Consider the following 24,186-nt stretch of genomic DNA (forward strand, 5'->3'; position numbering starts at 1 on the left):
TGAACATGACAGAGCCCGTGGACATGGTATCCTTCTACGTGCTACCCCCCCTTGGGCATATTAAGAGGGATGTCATCTTGAAAGCAAGATAGATCTACAAAGACACTCACGTCACTCTGGTTTTTGGCTGTCTTCAAAGAATGCAGCATCTTGGGATCATCATTAATGCTCAGGGCTCCAATCATCTTCCCTTTGCTTTTCTCATAGTCTTTCTTGTACATCACCTGTGAAGACATCACACATGCCAGATCCCACCCATCAGGCAGTGTCACTGGGGGCCACCTGCCCGGGTGCCCAGGCCATACTCACATCGCTGGCGATCCTGCTGTTGGCTTTGGCTGCCAGCAGGGGGATGGCGTCCACCTTAATGTCAAACTTCTTTGCTTTGCTCTTCTCCCAGTCATGCTTATAGATATTCTGAACAGGAGATTTCAGCAGAAAATTTGTTAGAACAACATCTAACACAGATTCATTCAGTAACAATAAGAAACAGACTGAAGACTTCTATATGTAGACTTTTTTCACCTACAAACACTGTATGTACCAACTGATAGTATAATTATTTATTAACCTGTCATCCAGCTTCTCCCCTCCCACCGCATAAGGCTAATATGCTTTCTTAATATCCTATGAGCTTTCTAAAATTTCTGCCATGCTGACGTATAAAGGACAACGTAAAAAGACAACCACTTAGAGAAGGTGAAATGTGACATTCATAGGAAAGAGCTTGCCAAACGCTACAGAGATGAGCTGAGGGTAATTAAGAGGATGTTTCTGATGGTAACATAAAATGTGGAAAATGAATTAGAAGAGCAAAGTAAGAGCCTTCTGAGCAGTTCAGCCTTAAAAGCTCCACTTATACTCTGGAAACAATTGCCACCGTTGCAATTGCATAACTCTTAATCTGGTCTTTCAAACACCCATCACATTTCCCCTTCACACGGGCACATAATGGTGGATTTCTGTAGCTTTGATACTTACGTCACTTAAGTTATAGGCATTGACTCTGTGCTGGATAAACTGTGGAGCATCTGCTGGCACGTTGCACTTGAACTTCTCACTTTCATGTTTTGCTTTGTAATTCAGCTGGAAAACAGAAGATATCCAAACAGTTCAGGGCCGGGATTTCCTTGAGCGCACATGGGAGAGTATATATGAACGGCTAAGTTACTTCTACCCTTTTATGAAACACGCCTCAAAGCGATGGTCTATGCAGTCAAAGTCCGTTACAAGGCCTAGACTCTCCTTCTCTCTTTCAGGATTGTGGTGTAATCCAGTTTGGGCTGTCGTTTTTATAAACGCTATCACAATGTACGTGTGGGAAACTCATTGTTGGATCTAAACTTTTAGGCTGTGACTTCAGGACACGAACACTCAAAGTCTATTAAATTCTATGATCAGAGAAATAAAAATAGAAATAATTTCTAAGTAATTAAAATGCTAGTACAGTCAAAAAGATATATACATTCTGATTATTGAAACTGTAAAGTACAGCACTGTATTTAAAATTTTTTAAAGGTGACATAGGTGGAAGGAAGGGGATATAGAGAGACAATGAGGCTGAATTCTGGAGCTAAAGGCAAATGCACGATTGAATGTTGTCAACAACGGCGCCCGTGGCCGGTCCAGGCCAGTGAGAAGAGCAGGCGGTGACGACACACGGCCTAGGACACCCTGTTCCTCGTCAGCTTCCCAGGCTCAGCTGGGCCATGATGTTAGCATTTAGCTGTTCCTTCTTGTGGCATTAAATACTAATATGCTAGAAATGCTGCGTGATGAACTGATAGGACTCCTGGGGTGCAGTGAGGTCGTTCACTACTTTCCCGGTTGCAAACGAGCTGATCCTAAACCACATCTTCTCGTAGGTCAGGCTGGACTTTCCTCCCCAAGAAGGCTGCGCGGCTCTTAGCCCTGCGGGCACCGTGCAGCCCAGAGCGCGGGCCAGCAGCGGCAGCGGCTCCGAGGAGCTGGCGAGAGTCCGCGTCTCCTCTAGACCAACCGAATCAGAATCTGTATTCTAACTGGGTCGCCAGGTGGCCCACAGGAGTGTGGCCAAGAAGCACCGCTGCTCTTCCCCGAGCCCCGCCCGGCTGGGCCGTCCCGCTTTAGATGGTCCTTGGCCACCCTCGCTCTCTCTCCCCATCCTGCTTGGACTCCATATGGGCATCCCGTGCTCGTTTCCTTATCACTGCCTGAGGTCTTTCTTGTCTCTGCGCTCTTTATCTTTTTGTAAAGCCTTTGTTAGCAAACTCAAGAATGGGAAATGCTTGCCTTGTTACCCACACAAATACATGCTTTGTTGTTGCCAAATTCATGAAGTTTAGTATGCATTATTTTGGGTGTGTGACAGATCCCAATGGACAAATTCCCCACTAAAAATTAGTGGCTTATTGAGGAAATATTATTTTTATTATCATCCAATACCATTTTTCCCAAAGCTGCAATTCAGTCTAGCAGCTTCATTTGCATCTTATTAAATCTTGAAAAATGACATTGTTGGGTAGATAGAGGAGCCCGTGAAAATGCTTATATTTCAAATAAACACAGCATTCGAGGTCATCCACACTTGCACAGATCAAGGCACTTACATCGCTAAGCTGTTTCGTGTTGAGTTGGGCTTGCAACAGTACCGGAGTGTCGGTGACGGCCGTGAATTTGGTCTTATCTGGATGAACTTTGTACGTATGCTAGAAAAGATGTTCTTTGATGAAATATCATAATAACATATCTTTATATTCTTGTTTATATACATACTACATATAGTTTCCAGTTAAAAATAGAGTTTATTTTCTGAAAACTTGGTTGACATGTTGTCACTTCTCTATCTCCATCCCCTGATGTTGCCTCTAAATTGGTCTCCCTGCTGCAATTCAGCAACCAGATTAATCTTCCTCTGGCTCACGCCTTACAACGGCTTTCCATACGACTTGACCTAAACTGTGGTGTGGCTGATGAGCCCTACCCTACAGAATCTGCCCCCCCCATCCCCTACCATTTCACTTCTTACCACTGTCTCCGTCTCCAGAACGCTTCTGCTACTTCATCCTTGCAATTCCTTAAGTGCCCAGCTGTTCTCTCCTTAGACCATTCTTCCAGTTGTCTCCCCTTGATCTCGGCATGACTGCACATTCCTGCCTTAGACCCTCCCAGAGCACCCAGCCTATGGAGCCCATCCAGTCTCTCTCCCACATCACCCTATTTCAATCCTATAGCATCATTCTACATAGGTTGTTTTATCATTGTCTAGTAGCTTCCTTCTTTATACGTTTTTTGTTTATTATCTATTTCTCCCTCTCAAATGCATGCTCCCCCAGAGGCAGCCCACCTTGTTCCCTTTTCTTTCTCAGCGTCAAGGACAGTGCCTGACATAAGCTATAATAATAATTCACAATAACTTTTGTGCTCCCCAGTTCCACCCCAAATTTAAAATTTACCATCTGCTAACCACTAGGCATTAGCATGTTAACTCCTGCTGAATTCACCACTAGATGGCACAGGAACCCCAAACCCCACTTGGAGAAGTCCGGGCAGCTGACTTACGTCTTTACACTGGTCTAGCTTCTTGATTGCTTCATATTCTTGTGTGATTGTCTGAGGGAAAAAGCATTTCCCTTTATCTTCTTCATACTCGGCTTTGTAATTTTTCTATAATGAGAAAGAACGAAAATAGATCATGACTGTTCTTACTCCCAAAGAATGTCATCGAGACACAGAACAATGGCCTTCAACTTACGTCACTGTTTTGAGCTGAGACTTTCATGCAGTGTATTTGATATGGGTCCTCGAAACTGCCCACGTAATGGCCCAAGACATTCTGTACATAGGAATCTTTGTATTTAGCCTGAAAGAGAAGCATATTGACAGATATGTCAATTATGTACGTTATTTGTCACATCGTAGAGAAGCCCTCAAACCCCAGGGGCAACCACGGCCTTTCCAACCTCGCTGAAGTTCTTCAGCAGAGTGTCAAGTTGGTATTTAGGGGTCTCACAGTAGTTCATGCTCTTTGCTTTTGTCTTCTCATAGTTTTCTCTGTATAATCTCTGTCAAAGGAAGAAGAAAATCAAAGAGAAGAAAAATCTATGTCATGGTGTAAAAGCCATTCCCATTATTGCTATACCAAAAAGGCAAATTTTGTATTTTTTCAGAATTTATTTTCCACATGGCCAAAAAGGCAGTATTCCTATGGTAGAGGCTCACGTCTTAGATAATCTAGTCTGCTAACAACCGTATATGCGCTTGTGTTATTTATCCTAACATTGCTCAGCCAGGATATCCCATGATATACCAACACTGTTTGAGCAATTTTGTCTTTTTTTTTTTTTTTGCAATTTTGTCTTAATGTAATTCTATCCACTTGAATGCGTTTGAAGGAAAATGAGTTTTTTAAATACTGCAAAATTAGGTAAAAGGTATAAGGTGGACCTTAGATACTTAGGCTCAGTCCTAGAAAAGTCTTTAGCTCATTACTTGATGAAAACGCATTTTATTTACAATACCTTTGAAAGCTGGCTTTTCTCCTTGAGTTCTAATATTTTTCTTTATAGTAATACACACTAATATGGTTTTTCCATTTTATTATAGGTATCCTGTATTTCTACACATTCTCCTTAATTTTACCATGTAGAAATCCAAAAATATACGCAGTAAAGACAAGCATACTTATAAATGATACAGAATAGGGAATATTTATTTAATGCCATGAGTTAGAGAAGCAATTTTTATAAAGAATTTTTAATATTTTAGTCTTTGAAACAAGATCAGTGTTTTATAAAATTCTTAAAATACTTTGTTCTTGAGGTTATGCTTCATCTAGTTTTCCTACTTTATTGGTCTTTAGCCTGGTTTTCTCACTTTTTGCCTTTTATTTTTCTGTATACATTTTTGCAAAGTACCTGAAGTCAGATCATTACATGGAATGAATATGTGTTTATACACACTGAGATATTAAATCCATTTCTAGGAAATAATGATAAAGAAAATGCTATTGCTAGTGTATTTTCCCCCTAATAAAACAGAGGGCACTAAAGAGATTAAGGAAACATTTACAATTTCACTGCTGTCTCAAAGTACAGAGATGTCATAAACATAAGGAACTTAATCATTTCTTACCCCTGGGCTTTTGTGTTTGACTTGTCATCCTGAATCAGAAATTTCATATAGGCTAACATCTCATCCAAAGTTATAGTAAACAGTAAATGCAGCCATATCTGAAAGTAAGGGTGATTTACAAAGACACTCACGTCACTCTGGTTTTTGGCTGTCTTCAAAGAATGCAGCATCTTGGGATCATCATTAATGCTCAGGGCTCCAATCATCTTCCCTTTGCTTTTCTCATAGTCTTTCTTGTACATCACCTGTGAAGACATCACACATGCCAGATCCCACCCATCAGGCAGTGTCACTGGGGGCCGCCTGCCCGGGTGCCCAGGCCATACTCACATCGCTGGCGATCCTGCTGTTGGCTTTGGCTGCCAGCAGGGGGATGGCGTCCACTTTAATGTCAAACTTCTTTGCTTTGCTCTTCTCCCAGTCTTGCTTATAGATATTCTGAACAGGAAAATTTTAACAAAGGAATTGGCAAAGGTGATATGCATGTTATCACACTGTCAAGACTAATGAGTATCTCAATACTCTGTCTTAATATGAAATAAATGAACCATTTTAACTGTAGAAAATCATGCATATTTTAGTTATTTCTCTTCAAGCTGAAGCTTCTAATTTTCCAAGATCAAGATTCTCTCCTCCTCATTAGAATCTTTCATTAAATTAACCTAATCCTAGTTACCATACTAATATCTAAGTACTGATACTGAGCATTTCACAGAGTGGCACAAATATTCTACAGTTAATTTACTTTTTATGATCTAAAGATATCACTTTCATTTGATCTCAAAGTCCTCTGTAAAGGTTATTTCCTGAATCATTACAATACTCATTGATGCTAGATAATCTAAGTACTTATTTATAGAATTGTTGAAGAAATTGAGATCTCCCTTTCCAAGGGGGATTTGACCTTTCTATAAAATTAAGTTTTGAAAATGAAAGGTAGCAATGGATACCTGGCCTTATGCTTTTTGTGCAAGCTCTCTTACATGTAGAAATAAGCATCATTTGTGTGAAATAAGGGACATTATACATCTGAGGAATAAATAAAATGAAATCATATCTGAAAAAACAGGTCCTGGATGAAAATTAATCATCGTATAACAAAAATGAGGGATCCCTGGGTGGCCACAGCGGTTTGGCGCCTGCCTTTGACCCAGGGCGCGATCCTGGAGACCCGGGATCGAATCCCACGTCGGGCTCCCAGTGCATGGAGCCTGCTTCTCCCTCTGCCTGTGTCTCTGCCTCTCTCTCTCTCTGTGTGTGACTGTCATAAATAAATAAAAATTTTTTTAAAAAGTTTAAAAAAAACGCAAAAATGAACATATGGCTAAAATATCTAACATTATGATTTGCAGTCAAACCTACATGAGTGGTGGCATTTTGGGGGTTGGTTAAAACATATCAAGACTGTCTAATTGTATGAAGCTACCTACAACATTGCTACACACATTTATAAGGTAAATTGAGAGATACATGTGTAGAGGCATAAGGACATGGTACAAATGCTAAATGTTCTTCCCATCTTTTTTTAAGATTTTATTTATTTATTCATGAGAAAGAGAGAGAAACAGAGGAGCCTGATGTGGGACTCAATCCCGGGACGCCAGGATCACGCCCTGGGCCAAAGGCAGGCTCTGAACTGCTGAGCCACCCAGGGATCCCTGTTCTTCCCATCTTTAACACTGAAGTGTTTATTCAGTGAAGCCACCCAGAAATAAAAGCACAGGTTGTCAGGATATCCCATAGCATAGTATATAGGAACTTACATCACTCAGGTTATAAGCATTGACTTTGTGCTGGAGGAGGGCAGGAGTATCCGGGGGTATGTGGCACTTGAACTTTTCACTTTCATGCTTTGCTTTGTAGTTCAGCTGAGATAGAGAGTGAAAGAGACAGAGACAGACGGAGAGACAGAAAAAAGGAGACCTTTAGCTCGAAAGAAGAATTGTCCCAAAATACAAAAATCTTGGGTGGTACATTTCACAGAATAAAACATAAAATACATTTTGTTAAATAACAACTGACAATGTTGTTGAGACCAATACACAGAAGTCCAGAGCTAGGGTAGTCCACCCTGCCCGACTGACAACCTGCATGACAGCACGTCTGTCACCATGGTAGGACTATCCTGGAAGGAGGTGGCTCTTCCATATATGCTCCCTCTCCAGGCACATCACAACCGGCCCCCAGAATCAGGAGATTCTGAGACTCCCAGCCCTTTCATTCCACGGTCAATACGCACTTTCTGGAGAAACACGTCCCCTCACATACATTATGGTTTGTTAATACTCTTATCTGAAGACTTTATTTCTGGCCATAAATTGACGGAGGTTACTTTTATTGTTTTGCTTAGTTCAGCACAAGCTTGGAAGTTCATACTTAAAAGTCATGTGATAAAATTATCTCAAAAGCTCCATTTTCCGAGACTTATTTGAGACAGAGACATCCCGTGCATTAAACATCTACTCTGGGCCAGGGTATTTACTTCGCTCAGATCTCCTTTCATTTACCCTCAAAACAACTGCAAATTACAAAAGGGAAATGCGAGGCATGGCGGGGTTAAACAATGTGCCTAGGCTGCCAGGTTATAAACGACGGAGCTGGAGTCTAGCCCAGATTTGCCGGACTCAAGGCCTCATGTTCCTTCCAGCATAAGCTACATTAGTCCCCCTTAGAGAACCATTCTGCTATCCTTGCTATACATCCCGGAAGATGCAAGGCAACTAAATAGGGAGATATTTTAGGTGATGACAAATATAGACAAGTTAAATTTGCTAAACTCACTTAGCCTTTTTTGGTAAATGTGACAAGTCACTGGATTTTATATACAGAGTTATGATACGTTATCCCTCAAAATTGGATTTCCTGCCTATTTAAAGGAACTTACATCACTCAGTTGCTTGGAATTGACTTGGGCTTGCACCAGCACAGGAGAGTCGGTGACTTGAGTGAATTTTGTTTTATCTGGATGGACTTTGTAGGTGTGCTGTGGAGGGGAAAAAAAAGGAATAGTCTTAGCAATCAAATCCTATAGTCCAAGCAAGGAGAACCCATTCCCCAAAAGAAAAGAAGCTTGTAGTTAATAAAACACAAGGCTCTTCTCTAATTAGACTGCAGTGTTTTTAGAGATGCTTTCATAGCTGTACAAGAAACTTTCTCATTCTTCAGATTTCTGATAACTCCTCTTTGGGGAAATGTACTAGAATTAGCTCTTGAAATGTATGGATGACAGCTAGGGAAAACAGTTCATCACCTACAAAATAAATTTTGTTTCTTATAATTTCCTTGCTTGCATATATTTGAAAAGTGTTAAAATCTTAAATATCTCTTGACCGCTAGATGCTCTGGAGGGCAGGACGTTCGAAGGTCATTCTACAGACTCACATCTTTACATTGATCCAGTTTCTTGATTGTTTCATATTCTTGAGTTATAGTCTGGGGGAAGAAGCCTTTGCCTCGGTCTTCTTCAAATTCTGCTTTGTAGTTTTTCTGCGAGGAAGAGAAATCAGACACGAGGATGCAACCATTTTATCCATGCCCTAAAGAGGTGTTATTTGGAAAGCTGAACAACCATCTTAGAACTTACGTCACTGTTTTGAGCTGCAACTTTCATGCAGTGTGTATGATATGGATCCTCAAAGCTGCCCACATAGTGTCCCAAAATATTCTTTAAGTAGGAATCTTTGTATTTGGTCTGAAAGACAAAACGTATTTCATGTATTTATTGGGGGAAAATAATGGATCTTAACAGAAGAAGTAACCACAGAATTGCTTACATCACTAGTGAAATTGTGCAGAACTGTATCAAGTTGGAATTTGGGGGTTTCGCAGTAATTTATGCTCTTTGCCTTTGTCTTTTCATAGTTTTCCTTGTATAGTTTCTGTTGGAGGAAAAAAAATCAATTAGATTCTTGTCACTCCCACATTGATTGTAACACTTGTATTTCTCAACAATAAACAAGAAGAAGAAGAAAAGATATACCCTGTCAGCTGTCTTAAAAACTGACAATATTGGGGTGTAGTGAATGAAAAGTTTCTTCTATTAGCAATTACTGTAAAGTTTAGGTTTTTAACATTCACCAAAAAAAGTCAAGAAACCAGTACTCTGCCTCAGACCAAGCCCTTAGCTGTGGAGATTTGTGTGTACTTCAGGACTGCTACATCCGCTCTCCCTCAACTCAGACTCGTCTTTCACTGATGGTGCCACAACAGACAGGAATCTTCTGAGCAACAGGGAATTCTTTTTTAAACAAACCTTCAAAACTGTTTATTATAAGTTGAGAAACACACTCTCTCTTCCTCCTTCCACCAAGGGAAAAAACCCCTTATACAAACAGATATTTTAAAATTAAGGTATATACAGGAACTCAGATGATAAAGCTACTCACTCTTCTCCCCAGCTAGGACCTAAATTTAGCTCTAATGATGACAATAAACAACCATTGGATTTTAAATGCACAGCTGATAAAGTGAGAGCCTTGTCCCTTTCTCATGTTGGGTTTTGAGGTTGTAAATGGTGTTTTGGTTTTTAAATATTTATATTGTTCTCTTTATCAACAAAGTAGGTTTGAACCTGAGCTTTGCTATGTTTGATAAAGAGGACCTTTATTTAGGAAACAGAAGACATGCTTTGCATTGATTTCCCGACAGGGCTATTTGGACAGATCCACTCACGCTCTCACCTGCCACCCCAACTCCACTCGCCTCATTCCTCAATCACAGGTACGCATTTCTATGGTGCTGACTTAATCCAAGGGACAAAGAAAAGATAACCCACAGGGGAACCATGTATAATCCTCAAATATTGGGAAAGCTTAATACTTTGGGAATAACCTAACTGATCACATGTTCTCTCTTATTTATATAGTCAAAGTGGTCTTGGGCTGTTAGTCTCTTAACGCCATCTCTCACTTATCCGATTTTATTTTAAATCTTATGGATTGGTCAGACTCTTAATTCTACAAGTAGAAACTCCTGTGAAGACTTAGGGAACCATTTTGTTGTTGTTGTTGTTTGTTTTTTGGGGGGAGCCATCTTTTAAGTCGCGCTTTCTGCAAATGATGGTTTCTAGGGCCAAGATTTGCACAGAGAATGATAGAGGTGAGGAAGAACCTGTGGAACCCAGGACATTTGTCTTTGCCCTGCTTGAAGAACACAAGGGCAGGGTGCACACCAACTTCATCTCTCACTCTCTGCCCCTTTCAAAGCCTCTTTCTGGGTCAGGATCATGGAGAAGCACAGGCACTAGAGCCTATAAGCAAAGGAGGATTTCTCTGCCCGTTGAGCTAAATCCACAGCCCCCCCCCCCCAAAAAAAAAAAACTAACACACATCATGCTCAGAGGCATTCCTGTCTTCCTGTGGTTAAATAGTTCCAGGGAAACTGCTACACTAGAATCCTAAAGTATTTGCAAAATTATATATGCATTTAGTCATTATAGAAAGAGAGAGATTTCATCTCTCTAGCAGCTAAGGTTAAAAAAACACTTTCTGACAAGAATGTACTTACATCACTCAGGGCATCTCCTGCCGCCTTCAGCTGCTTGAGCAGTGGGTTCTCTGAGGCAGGAAGTACATTATAATCTGCTTTTCCTTTATTCTTTTCATAGTCTTCTTTGTATTTTACCTGTAGGAGTGAAATGATAAAGTAACTGGGTTATTTTTGCTCTTGTCTCTATTATGGATATTATGATATAGTTCTACAAATCAATGTTCTCTCTAGAAAAGTGGCAGCTTGACATTTTACAAACAAAATACTCATAGTAACTCATAACAGCAGCAAAGAAACTGCATAAATCTCCAGGATAACTTTTCTTCCCGTTCATTTATTCCTTCAAAAACATCCATAGGGTATTGATTACGTGCTGGCCCTGGGACAAGTACAAGAAAGAATAACACCTGGTCCTTGCCCTCAAAGAGAAAAAGACACACGCAAGTAATGGCAGTGTATCATGTCCCAGACACTTGCTGCTCCACAACTCTCATTTAACTTAGCCTCCAGCGGCCAAACTACCAACACATTTTTCAAGAAAGCAAGCCAGAAGCATCATCAATCTGCCCTCTGACGCCTCATCTGACTGTGCGTGAGCATGTGTGCAGTTCATGTGCATGAAGAGACCATACATTGGTAAATTCAATTCAGAAACATTTTAAATAGTGGATCGCTCCTTTCTTCCTTCACTCACTTCTCACTCTCTCCCGACTCTACTCCTACCTCGTCTTGCTGATGTGTTCACATGGAGATATCCAGAGTTCAGTCCTTAGGGTTTTCTGTCTATGCTTGCTCCCTTGATGGTCTCCAGTCTTAGGACATTAAATACTCTCCATATACTGACATCTCTCAAATTTATACAACCCTCCCATATATTTCCCCTGAAACTTCAGACTTGTATAATCAACTGTCCACTTAGTATTTCCTTCCACTTGGATGTCTAAAAGGCATCTCAAATCTTACATGTTGGAAGCTGAGCCCACATTTTCCCTCCAAAAATAATTGTGCACTCCTTCCACACTCTTCTCTCTCTTGATAAAGAGAAATCCCATCCTCCAGTTGCTTAAACCCAAAAACATTCTTCTCATATCCCACATCCAACCCAATAGCAAACCAGGTCAGCTCTATTCTCAAAGTACATTTTATCGATCAGCCCTGCTCCCCTCTTGATCTAAAACATCACTATTTTGCACCTGGATACTGAAATGGCTTCCTGGTGATGTGTTCTCCCTGCTTTCACTCCCTTAGCAGGGCCAAGGCCAGGGTTTCAACCAAGTCTGATTGGTTTTGAAGTTTATACTCTGTCTAGTGCTTTAGAATGTCAAGGATTCTTTTTACCAAAGTCTACAGAGTATAGGAGCATATCCATGGATTTGTGTATCTTGTCTGTGACTAGATTTTCACCAATTAGTAGGAAAATAAGAAAAATCACAGTAATAGATTGTGTGGGAGTGTCCATATTCAGAGAAGGTTGACAGTTGTCCTTTCTTGAGGGGTCCTTCTGTCTAAGAGCACAAACTTTCTAATTGCAGGTATCAAAAGGTCTTTTAACAAATACTGAAGATGGTATTTGACTATTATTAAAAGTCATCCATAGCAAAATTTTTCAAAAATTTGTACCACGATAACCCCAAATTGCTTTTTTTGTTGAGCCCCAAGAACCTTTTTTTTCATTACATACAAAAGCAAGATTTATAAGAAATTCACCCACAATAAGACCATCATGACAAATAAGAGCATTTCTTCATACCTTGCTCGCTGCCACTCCAGCTTGTTTATTCACTTTGTACTCTGGTGTTTCGGTCTGCATGAAGTAGATCTGGTCTTTCATATTCTCAAAGTCTTCCTGGTATTTCCTCTGTAAGACATTACACACACCGAGGAATGTCATGAGCACAGACTGTGCAAGGGTTCACATGGGAGGACAGGGGCCGCTTCAAGAGCTCACGCACAGCCACGCTCCTCTTGGCTTACACGTGGGTCAGGTTACAGAGAGAGATGGTAGTGCCACCATCAAAACAATTAGCAACTCAACAGAGATTTGGAGCAATTACAAGAGGCTGAAAACCAGCCTCTAAGGAGCTCTCAAAGGCCAGGTTAGAGAACTTCCGAGGGGGGTGGGTGGGAAGAGAGCACTTTTACAGTGAAGAAAATCTGGGAAGACACGAAATCAGTTTCATAAAATGTACTGGTTGGGTTCTCCAGGCAAATAATACATTAAAAAGGGCCCCTTTAACCTGTATTCACTTTGGAAACATTGTTCATATGAAAATTGAGGCAAGAATAACGGAATTTAATTAAAATAGTATTTCTCAAAAGGAAGGAAAGATGGAGAGATTTCTCTCAGCAGGAACTCTACACAGGTCTTGTCCCCATGAAGAGGAACCTGGACTCCAATGTTCTGGTAACATTGCAGGTGCAGCTGAGGGCCAGAAGTCCGAAAGGAAAGGGTCACTCTTTCAACCTAAGAACATGTGGCCATTCTTTCCTACTTACTGTGCTGATGTTATCAGCATTCATTCTGGCGGTTGCAATTTCAAAGCAGGGGGTCTCACTCCATTTGCCTTTGATTTTATTTTCATAGTCTTCCTTGTATTTTTGCTAGGAGAAAAAAAAAGAAAAAATACTGAAAATATAGAAATTGATAAATAAGAAAAAAGTGGCAATGGCCAGCTTTTAAAAATATCTTTTGGGGCGCCTGGTGGCTCAGGTGGTTAAGTGTCTGCCTTCAGCTCAGGTCATGATCCCATGGTCCTGGGAGATCGAGATCGAGCTCTCACGCTCGTTCTCTTGCTCGCTGTCTCCCCTACTGCTTCCTCTCTTTCTCTCAAATAAATAAAAACAAAAATGAATAAATAAATGTAATAAAAATAAATGTAAATATAAAAGTATCTTGACCATGGCCCTTCTTAAGTTTTTAAATAGATGTCTTCAGGACAACCTGGGTGGCTCAGCAGTTTAGCAATGCCTTCGGCCCAAGGCATGATCCTGGGGTCCTGGGATCGAGTCCCAGGTCGGGCTCCCTGCATGGAGCCTGCTTCTCCCTCTGCCTGTGTCTCTGCCTCTCTCTCTCTGTTTCTCATGAATAAATAAATAAAGTCTTTAAAATAAATAGAGGTCTTCAAACCTTCGAGTATAGTGTCAACAAGAAAGTTGGGTAAGAGGGTAGAGGTAATAAATGACCCTCTTCTTGTTGAATCTAGAGACTTAGTTGATTCAGAACTTAAGGCTATTCTCTGATGTTTGGGGAGGGAGAAGAGTAAGAAGCATCCTGCCCTTGTATTTCAGAGTTCTAATGAAATCACTCACCCCCAGATTTCCATGCCACATGAACTTAGACATAAATTTCTGAGCTTTATCAAAGCTTCTAGTTATCTAGAAACAATACCACCACAAAATTTGGTTTGCAGACTAGTTAATAAGACTTTCTAGTTGAGACTTAAGGAAATTTTAGTGAGAACTTGCAAGCAATTCAAAAATTGCTCCATCTTACTCTCAAATACCACCCCACCCGAATCCCAGGCAGTGAGCATTTTGAAGAGGGGAATTAGGTCTTCTTTATGTTCATATCCTGAGAATCTAACACAAAATGCAGCACACAAAAGTGACCTAGAAAATGCATGTACAAATACACTAAATTGTACGGAGTCCATGATATGTGGCTTCAAACTATCTTGGTCTACCTCAGGATAAAATTAAACTAGTCAACCCCAAACCTGGGCATATGAGCCAGAGCCGGGTTACAGCAATTTCCTCTTCTTGGAAAATGTGTTAACAGACACAACCAGTGAATCTCAGGGTGTCTGCATGCCTACACCCCCACTACACTCTTCAAGAGAAAAGAAAGTGGTTTTCTGGTATCCCTTTAACAGAACCAGTAGCAAGGATGAGTGATGTGCAGAGCCAGTGAGTTTGAGCTAAAGGATGCTCAACCCTTTCTCAAATGTCTATATCCTTTCTTCTTAAGACCTTAATATGCTAATAAATAGCCAAGTGGTTTTCATAACTAAGTTTTAGAGCCCTGGGCTTGAGCCTGGAAGTTCTGGGCCGAAGACTAGACTCTATCATTACCAAAGGTATGACTGAGCCTCTCCAAGTTCTCAACCACAGCACTGGCACTAATAATACCTTCCACAGAGGATTGTTGTAAAGATTAAATAAGTTCAATACCCCCAAGGAGTCCTTTGCAAACTCTACAGTGCTAAACAAATGTAGGCTAGGATATTTGTAGCAATAATGATGAGAACATTGCTAGCATGACAGAGTAAGAAACTCTGGAGAAAATTGTGTGTGTACTCTTCAATGGAAATCTTTGTTGAGAGTATAGTTACATTAAAGGGCCAATTAATTTGCCTACTCTTCTCTTTTTGAAACTTTAAAAATTGAAGTCAACTCTTTAGCCATTCAAAACAGACTGAGTTCAATCAATCAAAAGGGATTTTTTGATTTGCTAATTGCCAAAAAAGTATTTCTAATCTTTTTTGGAGAATAGACCTCTTCAGAAATCTGAGGAAACCATAAAATGCCCATAAACACTTCACGGGTCTTGATGTACATGTACCCCAGGTTAAGATCTCCAATCTGCATTGTTGGTGGGGGATACTGTCCTTCCTCTGCTTGCTATCAAAGGAAGTAACCTCCAAGATTAGGGGGTACGGACAAGAGGGCCTGATGCACCCCCGAAACTTTGTAATATAATTTAAAAGAAGGCAGCAGACATTCTTAATGAGGTCCAAAAGTTGGGCCATTATGGAGAAATCGTAAGAATCGCATATGTATATTTGTTAAGGAAAATTAAAAATTAATTATCACATAAAGAAATAGATATCTGATGTTTAGAAGAAATTAAAACCAGATGCTGGAGCATCTGGGTGGCTCAGTCAGTTAAGCATCCGACTCTTGGATTCAGCTCAGGTCATGATTTCATGTGTCAGGAGATTGAGCTCCGCACTGGGTGTAAAGCCTGATTAAGATTCTCTCTCTTGCCCTCTGCCCCTTCCCCACCTGCATTCTCATGTTCTCTCTCCCCCCAAAAAGTAAAATAAACCAAGATGCAAAACAAGAGTATAAGACCACCCAGCACTCTCACCCAAAGTCCTTGCCCACTTTTTCCTCTTCATGAACCTAAATGAGTTCAGCTTAGAGGGGATCCCTCACAATCTGTCGTGGGGTACTCCCAAGTCTGGGAAGATTTTCACTACAAAGGAGGCTGCAGTTTGTTAAGTGTTGAAGAAGTTATGGCCTTCCCCTTCATCCGCAGGTAGGAGAGGAGTTTAAAGAATAAAGGCCTGTAGCTTGAGGAACGAGAGGGAGAGGGAGATGTGTGTCACATGGGACCTCCTCTGTCAACGAAGCGGTCTCACTCTACAGGTCTGCAGCAAGGACTAGTGTTCACGTGATACGAAGAGGCGGGGGAGCCGTATCAGGAGTCCAACACCCAACCTTCCCTCTAACCCCACCCTAACCCTTCTGTCGAAGTCTGTCATGTTTGAAGTCCATTCATAGGAACCTGGCAGCAAGAGTCAATTTAACTCTCTCTAGGGTTCTGTGTTTGTTCATTTACCAGAGGACAGTACACTGGGCCAGTTACAAGCTCCAGAACACCTTCTGTGGGTAAGACAGTAACCACATGTCGGTAGATCTAGTAAAATTGCTTCCCCAGGCCATAGTGTCTCCTCCTCAGAAATGAGCTGAGAGGCTTTCATTGGGCCACAGATTAGACACCCTGATGTCCTACATAAACACGCGGCTTCGTTTTCTACTTTCCACATCTGCTTCTGTGGTTTTGATGAGGTTATCAAATGGAAGGAATACAAAGCCAGTTAATCACACTTCACTTTTTCTGTGAGCAGCTAAATACTGGGACTTCCAACAGCTTTGTTCATAGAAGAGTTGTCCTCTCAGAACGGTAGAGGGTCCCAACGGATATTTTCATTGCTCATAGTGGGCCCAGGCTGTTTTCCTAAGTCCATCAACTCTCCTCTGGTGAAATCAATGGAAATTCCTCCCTAATTCTTTGTGATAAAGGAGTTTCCATGGTTTTAGATCATCAGAGCTTCGCATCTTTGTCCTATGCAACAATATTCACTGAAAGAGGTTTTTTTCAAAACATTCTAGTGAAATACTAAAATCTAAATATTGGTCTCCACCCTCAGTTCCTAATACAGAGCTCCTAAACTGTCGTAACCTCCTGAGTGACATGGTTGTCTTTTTTTTTTTTTTTTTTTTTTTTTTTTTTTTTTTTTAAGATTTTATTAGAGAAAAGCAGAGAAAGAGAGAGGGACAAGCAGACTCTGCAGCAAATACAGAGCCTGACATGGGGCTCAATTCCACGACCCTGAGCTGAAACCAAGAATTGGAGGCTTACCCAATTAAACTATGCAGGGACCCTGGGTTGTCTTTTGTTCCAAGGAGACCACTCCTGGATAGCTTTATGACGGGGTCTGGTCACCAGAAAGACCAAGTCATACTTTCTGCCCCGCCCTTCATCTTCTGAGGAGGGGAAAGGGGCCAGACATGGAGTTAGATCAGTCAGGCCTATGTGAGGCAACCACGATAAAAGTCCTTGAAGTATGCGATTCAGAGAGCTTCCAGGTTGGTGAACACATACGTGTCGAGAGAATAGCACACCCCAGCTCCACAGGGACAGAAGTTCCTGTGTTGGGACCCTTCAGGACCCCACGCCAGGTACCTCTATCTTGGTTGTTCATCTGTACCCTTTATCATGTAAGAAACCTAAGAAACCGTTTCCCTGCATTCTGTGAGCTCATTATAAGCAAATTATTAAACCCGAGGAGGGGGTCGTGGGAACCCTGGATTAAAGCCAGTCAGTCAGCAGCATGGGAGGTCCAGATTCATGGCCAATTGTCATGACGGGGCAGTCACGTGGCTCTGAGCCCTTAAACTGGTGAGAACTGAGGCTAAGTCCAGGTAGATAATGTCAGAATTAAACAGAATTATAGGACATGGAGCTGGTGTCAGAGCATTGGTCGGTGTGGTAAAAACCCACTTGGAGGCAGAAGCAGGCATAGGGAGTAGAGGAAACAGAGCTTTTCCTTTCAGCTCTAGATCTCAGTTAGGTATCACTGGAAATTCTAGCCTGAAATCTCACATTTTACCTATCATGAATCTGGAAGGAAGCAGAGAGGGAAGCACAGAGAAACTAAAGGGCCTTCCCAGGGTTGCATTCAGAACCCCCCTTTCAGCTGGAGTCTGCACAGTAACCTCTCCTCACCCGGAACGCTTGCTTACATGGATATTTCTGCCTCCCTGTCCATCTGTGTTAGGGCCACAAAACGCAGCTGAGCCAGGATGAGTGCTGGGACCAGCTGGTGCTTTGGCCAAAGACAAAGGTGAGAGAAGGGATTCTGACAGGTACAGTACGGAAAGCTGACAAACAAGGTCATCGATATAGAAGCAATATAATCATTACAGATACATGATCATTAAATTAACATAGGAACTGAAGGCTGTAAGACCAAGGGATGGATCTGGGAAACACAGACAAGAGAATGCTGAATTTAAATACCTAAGGGTGAGGAGATAAAGGAGATTTTTCTCTATTTTGGAAAGAAAGGAAATGATGGTACTGAGACATGGTGAAAGGCCAGGATAGTGGGGAACATTTCAAGAGAGAAGAGGCAAGTCATGCAGCTAAATCACCTCTGTCTCCTCCAACCCCAGCCCCACTCCTCTCTTACTGGAGGGTCTGTTGTCAGATGGACTGCTGCCAATCACAAGCATTTCTTCCCAAAGTGAATATTACTTTGGATGCACAGCAGCCATTAAAAACTTGGAATTTGGGCAGCCCTGGTGGCGCAGCGGTTTGGCGCCTGCCTTTGGCACAGGGCGCGATCCTGGAGACCCTGGATCGAGTCCCGCGTCAGGCTCTCTGCATGGAGCCTGCTTCTCCCTCTGCCTGTGTCTCTGCCTCTCTCTCTCTCTGTGTCTCTATGAATAAATAAAATCTAAAAAAGAAAACCAAAAAAAAAAAAAAAACTTGGAATTTGGGTAAGACTGGGATGAACAGCCAAATCTGGTGACTTGCATCCACAGCCATCCTCCCTTGGCTCATATTATTCCACAAGGACACACCCAGCACTGGTGAGGTTTTTTGGTTTCCAATGATGCCACCATATCTGGGTGGAGCGGTACAGTCCAACAGGTGTATAATGCAAGCCACCACTGTATTTTTAAATTTTCTAGTAGCTTATTTTTAAAATATAAAAAGGAAGAGGTGGGAATTTAACAATATATTTTACTTATCCCAATAGATCCAAAAATATTATTCTAATATGCAATCAATATAAAAACAATTAATGAGCTATTTTACATTCTTTTTGTCATACTAAGCGTTCAGGACCCAATGTATACTTCCCACATATAGGACCCTCAGTTCATATAATCACACTTCAAATGCTCAACGGTCACATGTGGATGATGGCTACTATATTGAAGAGCGCAGGTCTAGACTAACTGGCATGTCTAAGTTAGTGGAGAGACTGATAATAGAGCAGTTTGAATGGGATTTTTTTTTTTTTTAAATCCTGTTCAGGTACCCCACTCCACACTCAAATGAGGTAAAAGTATGTTGCATTAGAAAGAAAGCTTTTAAGAAATACTTCAAATAAAAAAAAATATATTTTTCTTTCTAAATGACTTTTTGAAAGCAGCTTTTTCTTTGAAAAAGACCCATTGTCCTTGTTCCCTAATCTTATTTAGGTATCAATAGTTTCAGTAGGCCAGCTCTTTATGGACAGTTCTAGAATTTATTTCTGCTTAGCCATGGGCAAATTTCAGGTTCACAGCATTCCTATTAGTGAAGATTTACTGAACTTAGAGGATCTATCATCCAAGTAGCCATGGTTACAGTTAGTAGCCTGCACTATCAGACACTAAAAACATCACCGGATAGACTTCATCATCCACAACTTTTCTTCCTTCTCCTTTACCAGACATCCTCACCCAAAAATATCTGTAGGAGATAGAAACCTTGAGGTTCCACCAAAATGCAAGCAGAAGACCACGTTGGGACTGTACTCCACAGAGGGCCAAGAAAAGTTGTTAGAAGCAGCAGTATCAAAAAATAATTAATTAATTTAATTTAATTAAAAAAAAAAAAGCAGCAGCAGCAGTATCCCAGGAAAAAGTGGCCTGATTTGAGCCAATTTGAAATTAGAATTTAGCTCGGGCCTGGTCATCAGCTGAACATCGGCCTCTCGGCCTTTTCTGTCAGGCGCTCCTTCCTCGGAGCTGGCGTACCAGGCTAACTATAGACCGACCAGGCACAACCGAGGGGGTGCACTGCCCAGGGCGGGCAAACCAAGCCACGTCTGAGGCTCACTCGTGCGCTCTCATTTCCTCCGTGCCTGACAGCATAAAACCGTAGGTGGTCTTCACACTGAATTAAAGCAATCAGACCCTCCAAGAGAAGGTGCGGGGACCGGGTTCTTGGTTAGCAGCACTTCCACAGGTCAAGATGTTAAATGACATCAGGACACAGGTGCTGTTTTCAAAATGCAGCTTTCGCACTTTCTGATCACGGAGTCATTAAGCGGGCAGAGTGTTTATTAACATGGTTCCAAGATGTCAACGGATGGATTATTTCTGCTATGGACCTTTTCGGGTCATATAGCAAAAACATGCTCAGTTTTTCAGGTCCCCCTTACTTACTTTCTCTGATGTTTGAGATCATTAAACCAGAGTTTTCAAGGGAGACGACGTCCCGGCCCGATTTACTCACCTTGCTCACTTGATTGGTCACTTTCTTAGCAAATTCTATATCTGGAGGGTCCGGCAAGGTTGTGAATTGAGATTGCTGTTCAGCATGACCTTTTTTGTAGGCAATCTGACAAAATAAAAGACAGGAACATGCATGAGCCATGGAAAAAAATCATTCTACCGCCCATATTCCGTTTGTTTGCATTTAAAAAAAAAAAAAAGCCTATGGCTTCATCCGTATCTGAAGTTTTAAACTTTAGCGTATTCACGTAACAGTAACGTGTCCTTGCAGATGTCACACGCCCCTGCTTTCAGCGTTTCTAGTGATTTCTATTTCGTTGTCTTCCCTGTTCTCCCAGATTATTAACCCTACATCTATCTCCTTCCACGTGTCTCTGTGCCATGATGTACAATTGAGATTGCTCTGTTAACTGGGGTCTTCACTGCCCAACCTCTGGTCTTTACATCACACCAGCTACCAAGTCCCTGCGCTCTGGATCAACGCAACGACACTGCCCTGTTCTTATGTGCAGGATGCTGAGTGCTGCTGAAGGAAGTCATGCCCCTCAACGGATTGGATAATGACGATGTGCTAAGCACGATTAAAAGAGCTACTGGAAGAAGGTGCAGAGGTGGAAAAGCGAGTCTCCTGAACCTAAGCCCTTAGCTTGAAGTCTAGGTGTCTCCCCAGTGGTACACTCTGTGAACAAGAGCTTGCTTGGGGCTCTCTGCCCAATACTCTGAATTTATGGTAACCGATTGCTACTTTGCCTTCAGTGAAGCTTGAACACCCCCTTATGCATCCCTGGTCAGTCTCTACTCGCAGCGGCTAGTGCAAACCCCCAAGACTGTCCTTTGGCCCCCAATGAACTCTCAGCTTGCTCTTTCATAAAGTAAAGGAAGGCTGTATAGACACTTACCGTCCCCTGTACTCGTCCCTGCCCCTCCCACCTGCCACACAGCTCAGAGAAGCCGCTCTCTCGGGGTGACTCTGCACGCAGACTGCTATTCCCACCTGCAGCCCTCTGCACCATCTCCAGAGTCACCCCTTCTCTTTCGACAGCTTCAAACGCTCACTCTTCATTAGCTCCTTTCCTTTAACTGACTAAAGGCCTCCCTTGTGTTAAAGTATCATGTCCATCAAGCATGCAGCCCCTTCACCCTTGCCCTCTTTTTTCTTCACTACTGACTACTCAGGGCTTTTCTTCCATCAACCTTGAACCCTGCCGCCAAAAATGCAGAACTATTTGTCAATCTGCAGGTACACGAAGCCCTCTTACACCTGTGGACCTTGTACCTGCTGCTCCCTTTCGCCGACATGCCCCAGCTCCACGCTCTCGCCATCTGCCTACAAGCTGCTGCTCATTCTCCACAGCTCCGGACCAGCACAGGTTCCCCTCCTGCGCCCTCCCTGACCTGAAGACCTTCTCCTGGGGTCTCACTCAATGTGGCCCTTAGCTCCTTGGAAGGAACTATCGGATGATGCCATGGTTGGTTGTTTACCTATCTGCCCCTCCTTGGACTGTGAGCCCTGGATGACAGCAAACATAGCCTCTCATCTGGGAGCCCTCATGGCTTGGGCAGACCCCAGCCAGAGCAAAGGTTCAATGACGGATTTCTGAATGTGTGTTTTATATACCGAGGCCATTGGGGGAAATCTCAAGAGGAGACTTCTCTTTCCAACTCTTTGGCTACTCACTTGTGAGACTTCTACAAATTACTTCTTCCATGTGGCGGTATTCTTATTTATAACGTAAAGAGGCTGGATAGTTCTGGGACTCCTGGGGGGCTCAGTGTTGAGCACGTGTCTTTGGCTCAGGGTGTGACCCCAGAGTCCCGGGATCGAGTCCCACATCAGGCCCCCTGTGGGGAGCCTGCTTCTCCCTCTGCCTGGGTCTCTGCCTCTGTTTCTCATGAATAAATAAAAATCTTTTAAAAAAAAGAAGCTGGATAGTTCCAAGGGCCCAGTCATCTTCATGCTTTAACCAAGTCTAACTAACAACATCTCCCTCCTGCCTATAACAAGAGCTTTTACGAACATCAATGGGCCAATGGAGATACAAAAGACCAGTTTTAAAATGCATTGATATTAGTTCCACTGCTCAGTCTTTAAGGAGGGAAGGCTCAATTTTAGGCATAGGGCGATTGGGATTTTCCATGGCTGGCCGAGTCCCCAGAGTGAGCACTGTCCTATCAGGAGGAATGCTTACTAAGGGGGACATCCTGTCAGGAAGCTCCAGAGAAACTGGATCTAGAAGTCCTCATTTCTCAGGAACTTTGTTCAGAATTCGGTCTTGTTAGAATTAGACACTTAAAGTGTCTCTTGGTATTTGTGAAATATTGTTTCTGCTCAGATAACAAGAGAAACCTGGTAAGTAGGTTCCAGAGAAACCAGAAGGCGGCACAGGCGAGGGGGACAGGAAGCCTCCAGACCAAAGCCCTCAGCTGGGATCTGCTCGGCCTGGCAGCGGAGTGTTCTGTGAACAACAGCCCGAGAACCGTAGGGGCTCCCGCTGCGGACGACAGCATGCTATTAATACTGTCCCAGCAGCCTGGGAACCTGATGCTCGGGGCAATTAGTCTGCAATAAAGTTATAACCCGCATCGTAACTGCCAAGTTTCTCTGAGGAAGGACGGAAGACTCTCCTTCCCTAGGCAGTCTCCTTTATGCATGTGGAGGGATCCCCAGACGTGGTCACCTGTACCTGTTCAGAGTCCCTGGCACCAGAGCGGCGCGCAGGACCCCTCCATCTGTCCATCTCATGGGTAAAGGGAGGCTGGAGATCAAGTGTCTTCTTGGACACTCTTCCCGAGCTCACGTGACACGGCATTTCCTGGTTCTCCTTCAACTTCTCTGACCATTTGTTCCCTCATTCTTCTGCTGGCTGCTTTCCAGATGTCCTAAGTATGGGTGTCCTCCAGAACTCTGCCCTTGGCCATACACTCCTCGGCCTCCCCCGTGTATTCTCATGTCCTCAGCTATCACTTTTATTCCGAGGACTCTCCAGTATTAATATTTTGTCCTGTTCTCACGCCTGTGCAATAGGACACAGTTTCTAATGGAAGATCCAAATCAAGGCATCTTATGGATGCAGCGTCTCAACTCCATTTCTCTGTTCACTAGTACATCATTACCTGTTGCACCCCTATACACCCAGGCTACCAGTGTCTCTTGTAAACTCCTTTATGGCTCCTTTCCCTCTTTCATCTCCAATATCCAATGTCCTTAACACTTTTAAAATACTTATTGCCCTCAGATTCCTTTCTTCTTCTCCGTTGTCCTCCCTTTGATTCCACAATATTACTAAAATAGTCTTCGATTTATCACATTTTTTCCTAGTCCCAATCCACTATATTGTCCAAAGTTTTTCCATATCTTACTTTTATCTTACTTTTTCCATATCTTACTGTTTCCCCTCCCCCCAAAAATCATAGGATATCTCTTAAGGACTACCTTATCACATCAAAGCTATTTGGTCTGATTTTCAAGGTCCTGCCACCACCACTTTCTTAAAAGTACCCTCCTAACTAGGTGTCCACAGCATTCAATTTCTTTGTCCCCTCCAGACTCATTCCACCTCTGTCCCTCATTTCAAGTGTACTCCCTACGTGAAATGCCTTTTCTGTTCATCATTGCCCTTTCCCTTGGGATTACCACTTCCACATGGCCTTCTCTAATTACTTGCGTGTGTCTTTTCAGCAAGTATTAGACTGTAGAATCTGCTTCCTAAAATTTGTGAAAAATATTTTCTTATTGTTTAATATATAACAATTTCATCTTACCAGCCTGATTATAAAATCTCAAGGGAAAGGATGAAATCTTTTCCATCCTGCCAGCTATGCATGCATAGACTTTCAACAACTATT

At 42.3% G+C, this 24,186-nt stretch overlaps 1 protein-coding gene and 1 long non-coding RNA gene across 26 annotated transcripts in view; one reads left to right on the forward strand and one right to left on the reverse strand.

Moving 5' to 3' along the window:
* Positions 1-24,186, reverse strand: part of NEB (nebulin) — a 200,919-nt gene that overhangs the window by 165,401 nt on the left and 11,332 nt on the right. For all 24 annotated transcript variants that reach the window (XM_072789183.1, XM_072789189.1, XM_072789188.1 and 21 more), the window contains exons 10-27: positions 20,342-20,446; positions 13,096-13,200; positions 12,350-12,457; positions 10,618-10,734; positions 8,886-8,990; positions 8,696-8,803; positions 8,494-8,598; positions 7,997-8,095; positions 6,876-6,980; positions 5,443-5,550; positions 5,244-5,357; positions 3,942-4,043; positions 3,734-3,841; positions 3,541-3,645; positions 2,589-2,687; positions 982-1,086; positions 310-417; positions 111-224 (exon numbers count right to left, since the gene is read on the reverse strand). In XM_072789183.1, coding sequence (XP_072645284.1) covers positions 111-224; positions 310-417; positions 982-1,086; positions 2,589-2,687; positions 3,541-3,645; positions 3,734-3,841; positions 3,942-4,043; positions 5,244-5,357; positions 5,443-5,550; positions 6,876-6,980; positions 7,997-8,095; positions 8,494-8,598; positions 8,696-8,803; positions 8,886-8,990; positions 10,618-10,734; positions 12,350-12,457; positions 13,096-13,200; positions 20,342-20,446 — 1,920 coding nt within the window. The remainder of the gene's footprint in view (positions 1-110; positions 225-309; positions 418-981; positions 1,087-2,588; positions 2,688-3,540; positions 3,646-3,733; positions 3,842-3,941; positions 4,044-5,243; positions 5,358-5,442; positions 5,551-6,875; positions 6,981-7,996; positions 8,096-8,493; positions 8,599-8,695; positions 8,804-8,885; positions 8,991-10,617; positions 10,735-12,349; positions 12,458-13,095; positions 13,201-20,341; positions 20,447-24,186) is intronic.
* The window catches only part of LOC140611997 (uncharacterized), a 44,888-nt gene that overhangs the window by 19,334 nt on the left and 1,368 nt on the right, over positions 1-24,186 (forward strand). The window contains exons 2-4 of one of the 2 annotated variants that reach the window (XR_012013345.1): positions 17,886-17,951; positions 20,853-20,943; positions 21,581-21,718. This is a non-coding gene — a long non-coding RNA (uncharacterized lncRNA). Of the gene's footprint in view, positions 1-17,885; positions 17,952-20,852; positions 20,944-21,580; positions 21,719-24,186 lie in introns of those variants that run through there. The other variant, XR_012013346.1, reaches the window with a different exon arrangement.

The sequence above is a fragment of the Canis lupus genome, chromosome 20, assembly GCF_048164855.1.
Source record: "Canis lupus baileyi chromosome 20, mCanLup2.hap1, whole genome shotgun sequence".
Lineage (NCBI taxonomy): Eukaryota > Metazoa > Chordata > Mammalia > Carnivora > Canidae > Canis > Canis lupus.